This window comes from Micropterus dolomieu, linkage group LG01 (genome assembly GCF_021292245.1).
Source record: "Micropterus dolomieu isolate WLL.071019.BEF.003 ecotype Adirondacks linkage group LG01, ASM2129224v1, whole genome shotgun sequence".
In the NCBI taxonomy this organism is placed as follows: domain Eukaryota; kingdom Metazoa; phylum Chordata; class Actinopteri; order Centrarchiformes; family Centrarchidae; genus Micropterus; species Micropterus dolomieu.
This window is the reverse complement of record NC_060150.1, coordinates 42,156,434-42,167,945: the sequence shown is the minus strand read 5'-3', so window position 1 is coordinate 42,167,945 and position 11,512 is coordinate 42,156,434. Positions and strand designations below refer to the sequence as shown.

The 11,512-nt window shown below is 39.1% G+C and overlaps 1 protein-coding gene across 1 annotated transcript; it reads left to right on the top strand.

Moving 5' to 3' along the window:
• Positions 1-922: 922 nt before the first annotated feature.
• Positions 923-2,675, top strand: LOC123977295 (conserved oligomeric Golgi complex subunit 6-like). Its single transcript, XM_046059878.1, has 4 exons — positions 923-1,132; positions 1,608-1,751; positions 2,176-2,247; positions 2,598-2,675. The coding sequence occupies exons 1-4, from the start codon at positions 1,010-1,012 to the stop codon at positions 2,658-2,660; spliced, it is 402 nt and encodes a 133-aa protein (XP_045915834.1). The 5' UTR covers positions 923-1,009; the 3' UTR covers positions 2,661-2,675.
• Positions 2,676-11,512: the final 8,837 nt, after the last annotated feature.

The following is an 11,512-nucleotide window of genomic DNA, read 5'->3' as shown; positions in this document are numbered from 1 at the left end:
CAATCTAATTTTCATGTAATTTCGAAACACAGAAATAACTTTTAGAGATCAGAGACTAAATATTGCGTTTACAAGACTAATCGACTGAAAAAGTTCCTTGAGTCAAGATGTTTGTTAGTGATAGGCTACTACAGCATTTTCACATGGAGAGACTACTTATTTGAGGGGTAAATTGTGAAATGCAATGTCATTGTGTTTTTAAGGTTTATTCTCTTATTAGCCTATTTTTTTGTATGTTTTTTCTGCGTTGGTAGGACTATTTTGCGTCTTGAGATACCAGTCAACATGTTAATGGAAGATCAATAAGTAAATTGGAAGAATTAGTTGATTTATAAGCAGCACATCCAGATATTTCATTGGTCTAAAAAAACATTTCCTACACTCACACACACACACACACACTTGATTGTTGGGTCAAAAGTATGAGGAAAAATATGTGGAATAGGGTGCGTAGTCAGCCAGGTTGATTGTCAGGTAATATAAGTTGCTAATCTCAGGCATGTCCAGCTGGGAAATAGTTAAACTGCTGTTTTTTTATCGTGCAGAAACATGTCATTTAACTGTTAAAAATGTGGATGATAAAAACAAATGCATTTACCAATTGTATTGGTAAGAATGGCAAATGATAGTAAGTAATAAATTGTTTCTTTTTTCATGTTGCAATTATTTCATTTTAAAGATATAAATCATTTATTGTTGGAAAAATATCTGGGTGGAATATTTTCAACTGTACTTGAATGCAGCATTGCTGTCTGCGCTGTCACTCTATTTTCCTAACACAATAACACAATTTCTTGAAGGAGTGACATTACATTACCACCATACCATTACTTCTTACATTGCCATTATTATCATCATCCTAAACAACATCTTATTTCAACAAAAATAAATAAAGTGCGCACCGGAACGTTGTGTCGCTGTCCTCCAGGGATCTACATGCCGACCGGACGTTTATTTCACACGGACCAAAACAGCTTTCCGAAAGTTGACGTGGAGGTGTTTGTGTACAATGTCTGATACTAAAGTAGAAATGTCAACTGTAATACAGAACCCAAACGCGCCTTCTCAACCAAATAACCCGCTATCAAGGAAACTTAACAAAATACTGGAGACGAGGCTTGACAATGACAAGGTAAATTGGAAGAGCTAAGCGTCTAGCTAGCGAGCTAACAGTAGCTAAATCTGGAAGCTAGTCGCGTCACAACTGGACATAATTCTTCCTTTTAGTGAAATTGTCATTCTCCCACAGGTACATGTTTCGGGGGAAACGATAACGTTATTGCTCCCCGTTACTGTATATAAGCACAGTAAAATCGCCAAAAACTGTTTAGTAATTTAGCAGATAGCATGTTGCTGCAGTCATTCAGTGTGGGATTTAACTTTGACCTTATAAAGGGTGTCTGGTCCTAGTTTGTAGTTAAGAAACAGTTCCCCTTTCCAATATACCAGGGGTTTAGCGAAAGCTAACGATGGCACCCCCGTCATTGGTTATTCCACGCAGTTTTGGCTACGATGGTTTCTGTCCAGAGGGAAGAGATTCTCAATTATACAGCATTTGTCAGAACACCCCTACTGACTAACATGATAATGTCCTTTTGTGCTTTCAGGAGATGCTGGAGGCTCTGAAGGCGCTCTCTGTGTTCTTCACTGACAACAATTTGCGCACCAGGAGAAATCTTCGTGGTGACATAGAGAGGCGAAGCCTGGCGATCAATGAGGACTTTGCACGAATATTTAAGGAAGTAAAAGAGGTAACCTAGCGTTTTGCAAGAAATACAGTGTATTACCCTTAAATAAAACTTCTGTGCAGGGACACCTCTTAGTTGTTAACTATATTTTAGAGAATGACAGAGACGGGCCTGGATGGATTAGTCTCTCCCAGCAGAGGATATTTGTTACTAGACTAATACAGACACTTTCAGTTCCCAGAGACTCAATTGTGATAGTGATGCTGAACAGCAGAGAACTTCTTAGCAGCAACAATCACATCACCAAAGACTGTAGTGAAGAACCTGAAAGCCGGTGATTCAAGCAGGCCCAGTATTTGTTCTGATAAACAAATGTAGTTTAAACAGTACAGTACTTCAAATAAATATTGATTACTATGTTTGTATGTGTGTAAGGGGATACATCTGCCTCAGTGCTGTTCTAACTGTAACTTCACATTCTCCACAGGAGCTCGAAAGTGTTAATGAGGATGTCCAGGCCATGAGCACATGTTGTGAAGAAATGACCAGTAGATTAAAGGTATGGTAATTCTAGCATGTCGTTTGAGAATAATAGTTTACTAAAGCAAAATTTCTCACAACAACAATAGAGGTTGGTAAATTTGTGTATTGTTTGGTATTTCATTTCATTTCATTTATTTATAAGGACAACACACATTAATCAGCATTGCTGAAAATGTGCCGGTGTTAGCCAGCTGGATAATTTTCAATTGCAGTCCTTTGGCAAGATGTTTGGAAACCTTTAAAATTATTAGTATGGTGTAAATCAAATGTATGAAGTTAGTCTTCATATCATTGAATTATTACAATTCTTTTGAGAACATAATTTTTGATGGCCATCTTTTCAAAACACTAACTTTTCTTCAACAGGCTGTGAAGGAGCAAACTCAAGATCTCATAGTAAAAACCAACAAGCTGCAGGGAGAAAAGTGAGTTGATTCTTAACGGGTAAACATTTTGTGTGTGTGAGTGTTTGGATGTGTGGTGATGTATGTGTGTGCATGGTATTACGCAGAGTTAACCTTTTAAATTTACATATATACATGTAAAATTACAGAGGTGAAAAAAGTACAAAAATATTCTACTTAAGTTAAAGTACAATTACTTTTGAGTAAATTAAAGTTAAATTATGGGTTTAAAAATCTACTCAAGTAAAAGTAAAAAGTAGCTCATTTAAAATTTACTCAGAGTAAAAGTTGCTTAATTACTTTTTATAACCTGCTATAATAACTTATTTATAATGATTTAATATCATATTTATACGTATTACACTTATTTAATAAATAGCAGTCTCTTGCAATTTAATAAGGGAACAAAGCCATATGGCGCTTTGAATTTTAGTTTGTTTGACAGATACTTTGCCAAATCAATGGCAAAAAACAATGACATTTTATGTTATAATGCGAAGTTTGTGAATACTTTCGCTTCTGGCGTGCCACACTGGACTGGGAAAACGGGAAACACTGGCCCTGTATATGAAGTCATATCCCTATTTACATTCAAACAGGTGGTAATTGTATTGGTATATCAGTATTAGTATAATAAATAACTAGTTGCAGCAAGTTGCTTATGCCAACCAACAATGTCATGCACTGATGTCTTTTTGGCTATTTGGAGCAAAGCATCTTACCAAACTATGAAAACTTATTTTTAACCACCGGTGGATGTAGGTTATTATTTTACTTACCTCTATAACAGCAGTCCTGAACTACATTTGGTCAAGGGCACAAATTTTTCTAAGCAGACACTGTGGGGGCCGGACTTGCTAAAATAATTGCTTGTTTAATATTTTCAACTTTCGCAAATTTAACGTTTTTATTATCTTATATCAGTGTGGACAGACTCTTAAAACATAGGCCTAAATCCTTAATGATAAATCTACATAGGCCTACTTATCTAGAAAATGCTCTCAGACCGGAGTTCACTGAGGAGTGATGGTTAAAATCTGTAATTTTACATGTAACTCTGTTTGGCATGATATATTAATCAACCGGTTTTGACGTTATTATGCAGGTGCGCCGTTATTGTGCATGAGACACCTGTAGTTACTGGTGCTAACGGCTGATGCCTTTTAATACCACGGGGCACAGAAATCTGGGGCATCTAAGCAAACTATTGTCGGGCAGTTTTCCATAATTATGTGAGCAGTCATGATTTGACTGTATGCTGTACACGACATGAGTCTGTGAACAGCGAAAGTGATAGGAGTTGGTTACCCGGCTGAGAAGGTGGAGGTTTCAGGCTGCAGCCTGTGCCTGCATCTCTTTATCTTACAGCTCACTGTGTCTGCTCCGGATTGTTGCATTACTCACTGCAATATTTCAAACTGGTCCGCTGTCAGAAAACTGTTGAAAATGACGGTTGTCTTGTGGTGTGGACGCATTTTTGAACAATGAGAACGGTAGGCGCTAATCTCACTTACAAACAGATTGCATTTCCTGTGTCTACTTCAAATTAAAAATCACCTTGTGTTTTGCCAGTTAAATGCTTTTAATGTGAAGCTGCTGCAGCAGGAATTGATACAGCATTTTTCACAGGTTACAGTGCATGATAAAGCTGTTCTCTTGCACTTGAAGCCAAAGTGGTAGTGAGTTTTTCCTTGCGCTTTTTTTTTTTTACTCTGTAACGGATGTGATTGAAAATGTAGTGAAGTACAATACTTACAAAACATACTTAAGTAAAAGTAAAATTACAGATTAAAAAAACTACTCAATTACAGTAACGTGAGTAATTGTAATTCATTACTTTCCACCTCTTTATAATTAGATAGATGGCAAATCCAGTTGCCTCTGACTTAGTGTCTAGAAGTCCAACCAGCTGGCTCTTTTTTCTGAACTAAATAATCTTACATTTAATGGTTTACATATTTACTTTTGTTTCTTGCCTGTTGTGGTTATATGAGTCAGACACATAGAGTGACCCAAAAAGTAGAAACCTCTGTACAATTTAATGTAATTCAGACTTACAATTTTAAGTCTTTAATGGTGGTAGACAGCATCAGAAAGGTGTTCCTACGCAGTATGGTAATGTATTTTGATTTTAACAATTTTCAGGTCTTGAAGCAGGCAGCGCAGCCAAAATGTTTACCACTGTGAGAGAGAGAGAGCAGGCTTGATGTAGTGGAAGGCAAGTCAAGGAGTATGACGTGTGACTGAACGCACTCTCCTACATTGAGCTGCCTCTACGCACAGCCTGCAAAAGAGCTCTGCCCCTAGTCCCTTTTTAACTACTAAATGAATCGAAAAATGAATTACATTACAAATAACCAAACATTAAAATAATAAGAATAAAGGTGGTACCAGTTAGTTTACATCCTCTTTGAGCTGAGATGTTTGACAGTGGAATGCTTTTTCTTTGTCGCAGTGTCGGCTGAACAGCCACAAAGTTGATTTGTATGAGCTACGGTAACTACCTACAATCTTCTGGCAATTATATGCAACATAATAGCATACATATTCAGATACATACATATACACCAGTTGGATGTTAAAACCATTTTTAACATCCATCTAGCTATTTGTACTCAGATGTCAAATATGGTCAGAAAAAGAGAGAAGTCTGGAAAAGTATGGAATTTTGAAATGGGAAATGTTTAGGAACCCTGAATTCAGCTCGACTCTAACTGTAGCAGTTTTGTATTTTTGTGTCTGCTTGCATTATATTGTAAGGTTTTTCTTATATTTTGCTCCATACATCTGGTGGACAAAATGTTAGGTATTTCTTTTTGCCGTTATGCAACACTTTATCCTCCTCATTATATAAGGTAAGGTGTTTATTGTAGCGCTGTAACAAGTTTTAAACTCATTGTTCACTCTCATACAAGTGCTGATGTGGGAAAGAGACTCAACCTTATTCTTTCATTGCAATCACAAGTTGTTTCTCAATCTGATTGTAACTAAACTGTCATCAAAATGTAGAACAGTAAGACAGTATTACAAGGCTGCTGCCCTGAACTTTAAAACTAGCATTTCAGAATGTTGGGGAGATCATGGGGATATGATGGCAACTATATTCTAAATTATCTGCAGAAAGTTCAAAGAAATCTCATGCAGCCATTTCTCCTCTTATCTGTTCTGAGGCTACAAGTCATTTTGGAAGCCCATCACATTCGTCACTGATAGGCATCTCCATCAGTCCAAAACTAGACGCCATGGATTCACTCTGTCTGGTGTCTCATTTCCACAGAGAAATTACCCCCTTTTCTAGTCAGGCAAGTATCAAGACAAATGGCACTTCAATCAAATGACACGGCAGAAAAAAAATGGTCCTCTTTGCAAGTGATAAGCTTTAATTGCACACATGTTCTTTGGAAAGTGTAACCTTGTAAGAGATTCTAATCCAATATACTTGTTTTTGTCAAATTCAGCGAATATCTCCTCATGGCCCGCTAGTTGTCCCCCGTGTGTGTGTGTGTGTGTGCGCGCGTGCATGCGTGCGTGCGTAGCAAATAAATTCAGTGTTTGTACACAGTCCTGGCTCTGTAAATGGGAAACAAACAGAATGGCTCTGACCACAACACTATACCAGCCATGATTTGTGTGTCAGGTAACCTTAAATGAATTGCCCATGGAAATTCAGCTTACATTCTCGTTTGCCAAGACTGTTGTGATGTTAGCTGTTGTAGCAGAAGAGTTATGAGTATCGCTGTCTGGAGTTCGTGTGCTGGCTCTGGGATCGTCTCGTCCTCTCTGCATGTTAGTGTTGCAACTGTAACAACAGTTTGATAACCCACAACGTGGCTAACAATAGTTACATTACTTGCTGTGTCGTTGTTTGCTCTATATAATGGTAGTGGAATTGCTTACCCCTTTAATGGGCTAGCACTTCCCCGTTTTCTTGTCTATTTAATTTTATTTTTTTAAGTTAGAAGTGAATTGGAAATGATATACTGATTGAATTTGTTATTTATATATGTATGTATGTGTATATGTGCACACACACACACACACACACACACACACACACACACACACACACACACACACACACACACACACACACAAATACGACCTGGCAAGTTAAAACAGTAATAAGTTAACATTACATTTCTAGTCTATAAAATGCAGCTTCTCTTTACTGTGTCAGAAGTTAGAGAGATTTGGTGCAGGGCAAGAAGAACTGGCAAGCACATCTTTATTTTTGATGAGAAGAGATGAATGATTCATGAGGTTGATGCATATTTCTCCCGCAGTTGTCTATTTGCATAAGGAGGGCTGCAATCATCATTAATGGCACTTTATTTGTTTTATTCGTCATGTCCTGTGATGTATGGCCTTGGGAGTCACATCAAAGTAGTTCCTGTTTACTCTGTTTACTCCCCAATCTTATTGAAGCCAGACTATTACAACTGGAGAGCAGCCCATCAACATGTTCTTGAGTTTGAGCGTGTGCATTGAGATTTGCTGACAGCACATATTAAGAGCCATCAGATATGCAAATCCAATCCAATAAATACAGCTTACCATGACATAGACTCACTAGTAGAGTCAGGCAGTGTATCTTAAATATTCACCCAGCCGCCCTTGGAATACTGATGGGGGTTTTTTTTGGTTGAAAGCCTGCCAATAAAATTAATCTAGGTATCATTAATCTATGAATTTGGCCGGCAGAGTGTTGACAGGGATGTGAAAATAAAACACCAGCTCCTGTTCACTGATAGATGGGGGTTGGGGTGTGGTTCATTAACATTTGTGGTGGCTGTGACCTTAGTACTGAGTGACCTTCTGAGCTGACAGAGAGGCACAGGCAAATATAATGTAGATTTCTGGCAAAAGACACTGCTTCCAGCTGTGATGTACCGCGGCAATTCCATGCTCAGCTAGCACAGCATCAGGACCTCCTTGACGAAAAGGTGACATGGGAGGGGAAGGAGCGAGATTGAAAATGAAGTACATCAGTTCCAAATTTGAGAACTGTGAAAGACACCAGTGGGGATAACGACACCAGTGATTATATGCAGACAATGAATTAATAGAAGACATAATCCATTGTGCAGTGGGTTCTTGTCGAAGATAAGTGGTCAAAGGTTTCACATGGCTGCCCTTCTGAGAGGCCTCCTGCCTTGTCTTTGCATAGTAAACCCGTTGGGATCTGCTGTCCGTTTGCATGACATTTTCATTCGCAGAACCACAATGACCCCACAGCCAGATGGGATGGTGTCTGCACGCTGGGCTTTGACCTTGTCTTTAGCAATTGTTTCTCAGAAGAGCTGCCAGGGGAAGAGTGCAGTCAAGCTGTCCTCCTTCAGCCACCCACCCGTCAGCCCACTGCACCACACCACTCTAGTGTTCTCGGTCAGATTTATTTTGGGTCAAACAATCCTCTGTAGTCCCAAGCCACTCACTTACTATAGCAGTGCTATGTTTTCAGAATAATCTCACATTTTTAGTGCTTATAGGGCAGCTCTGTTGAGAAAGTACGCTTTCAAAGCTCTGCAGATGCCCCTGATACATATTTACCCGGCAGTGCAGGCCTGTCCTGAACTGTTTGCTATCTTATCTGCCAGTGGCACAGTGTCATTTGTCAGCTTTAATGAAATGGAAAGAAACAGTGGATTGCTTACAGTGTGCAGAAGAAAAGCTAGAAGAGGCAAGCCAATGAGAGTACACAACCTGTGTTTGTCCACCAGCTTTCAGACATGCTGCGGTTTTGTTTTGAGCTGGTGCTGTCAGCAAGAGCATTGAATAGTTGTCTGTTGCTCCATAATGAAACATAATGCTACCCACCTGTCCTGCACTATGTGATCTTTGCATTAGTGTGACATGGTATCTGCTGAACAAGTTGAGACGTCTCTCAAACGGATGTTTCTTTCACCTCACCTGTTGGTTTAGTTCTCCAGCTATTACTGAACTAGTCAGACAGCTACAGTAGGCCTACTTAATAATAGAAACGTAGATACATTCAATAACCACTACTAAGATTTACTTGCATTTGGCTTGTGGCTGCCATGTATTTACCACAGTAATTCCTACAGCATTTAATACATTATCAGACATAGAGCAGTGTTTAATTCAGAATATTTTTCCTGAAAATAAAGCTTATGTTCTAAGGCCCCATCTATACTATTAATACGATCTCCGTCGACACCAGCGTTTTAGCTGTGTATCAGAGTTGATCTCCGTCTATATTAAAACGAGTGAAAACGCGCATCGAGTGGCCGTTCACGTACACTGGGCATGTGCGTGCCAGTGTAAACATGAAGCAGATGGTCTATTCCATAGTTACAGAAGATTTGGTGAAAGAATAAAGTACTACAGATGAAGAACCACACCAGATTTATTTTGCATGAACCAATAACGAGCTGGGACATTTACTGAATGTAACATGGGAGCCACCACAAAAGCTGTTGTGGTGGCGGAAAACACACTGGGAGTCGTGGACATTCATAGGACAAGTGTAGGCTATAACTGTGATTTGCACAGTACAAAATATTTTAATAAAAATACCAAGTCAAATCCTCTGTCAGCAGCATCGTGTTTCTACTTTGCAAGACTTCGTCGTCTTCTTCGTCTTGGCCGTTTTAGTCTGGACGGGAGGTGCAAACATAGCAAGACTTCTGTGTGTCATTAATAAATCAAGGGCTCTGAAACCCTCGAGAACCAACAGGGACATCAGAGTGGAAAAGACAACCTGTGGAAAATGACACTTGAGCCTTACTAAGACTCAGCTGGGTGTTAATGAGGGTATGACTGTGACTATGCCTTTATGTTGTCTAATGTGACTGGCTGCAACTGCGCTCTGTGATCATCGGCGTGTGGCTAACTAACAGCTTTGTGAATGCCAAATTTCCATGCAATCCTTTGAAATGGCCCCTAATAGATTTTAATGCAGAGGGTTGGACATTTGCTTGTTACAGAGAACAGTTTATCTCTTTTCTCCTATAAATCTTTTTATACAAGTCATTTTTTTACACGTTATACACACTACATAATAACTAGTGAACTTAATGTGTTATGTGTACTATTGCTTAAACTATATCTTTGCTTTTACACACAAAATCAATTGGCCTGCTTAGGAAATCTGGACAGATGCACAAGAGAGACAAAGAAAGAGACCGACGTACACACACACACACACACACACACACACACACACACACACACACACACACACACACACACACACACACACACACACACACACTTGTGTTCATCTTATCATGTAACATTATGGAACCTGGATCTAATTTTAACTTTGCATTTGTTGGGTATTTTTCAAGAAAAGCTTACATCATTGAGTTCATTTTCCTTTGAACTACTAGCCCAGAGTCTCCACATACTTGTCTTTACAGTGTGATGTTGCCAATTCACTCAAGTATGTTGCCTCTCTCTGGTATTTGGTAATTGCAGGCTGGAGAAGAATGTGTCATGTCCTGACAGCGCTGTAGAAAGTGATCCTGCTGCATCCACCGTTTCCTTGCTCTTCCTGTCTCTTTGTTGTGATTACAACCTGGAGGAACAGTTCAGTCACTCTTGGCCTGGACATGAGCAATTGGGGGGTTTTTTTGTCCTCTAGAGGTGACTCTGCAATGTTTGACATGTGAGAAAGGTTTTCTGTGCTAGTGCTCTATGAAGCTTTGATGTTCATAGACATAAACCTCACCAAATAAGGTCTTGGGAACAATTGCTGCCTTAAAATGAAATTCATGAGGTCATAATTCTTGACATACACTTCGTGGACAAAAGTACCGGGACACCCCAATCCCAAAACTTTTGGCAGGGACTGTTTTTTCATGGTATGGTGTTTCTTAAGGGAAATCTTGATGCTACAAGTTCTTCTAACAGTTTGTGTTTAGCCCTTTCCTCTTTCATATGAAAATGCCCCCGTGCACAAAGCCAGCTCCATAAAGAAATGGTTTTCCCAGTTTGGTGTGGAAGAACTTGACTGGCCCGCTCAGAGCCCTGACCTCAACCCTTTCCAACACCTTAGGGATGAACTAGAACGGAGATTGCGAGCCAGGCCCTTGTGTCCAACATCTGTGTCAGACCTCACAAATGCTCTTCTGGATGAACGGGCAAAAATTCCCACAGAAAAGATCTTGTAGAAAGCCTTCCTAGAAGAGTGGAAGCTGTTATAGCTGCGAAGGGGGGACCAACTCCATATTAATGCTTCTGGATTTAGAATGGGATGTTATAAAAATAATGTGTAGGTGTCCCACTACTTTTGTCCATATAATGTAAATTGAGTAGATTATGCAGTATATGTGCTGGTCAAGTGGTTTAATCCTGAGAACAGTGTTGCAAGGTGACAGACAAAAAATTGCTAATGATTTTGTGTTTCTGCATTTTTCTGGGTCATTCAAGTCAACTCTTCTCATAAACACAGTGAACACAACCTTACTTGAATGCACCAACTGGTGTCTTTGCACCAAATGCAGTCTATGGCTTAAATGCTTCACATATGAAATGCAAAGCTATGACATGTTAAATGTGATTATTGAGCTAAGGTTTATGAAGCATTTTACTACTATTAGGACCGTCAGATGGCCAGGCAATTTTATGCCACATAAAAATGGTATGTGTGACCTTTTTTTTCACTCTTATGAAGATAATGGCTCAACAACCTTTAGTGATAGAAATGTCACGTTTGCGCCACAGTGTCTCATTATAGAACAGATGATCCAATTAGATTTTTTGTAAAAGCTTTCTGCATACATTTGCATATCAATGGTAAAATCTCCTTTCTTGAGATAACAATAGCTCTTCGCTCTACGAGAGTTTGCAGATTTCATATTAATATTGCTCATGCGTTGTGTGAAGACAAGCATGTTCACATGGAAATAGTTT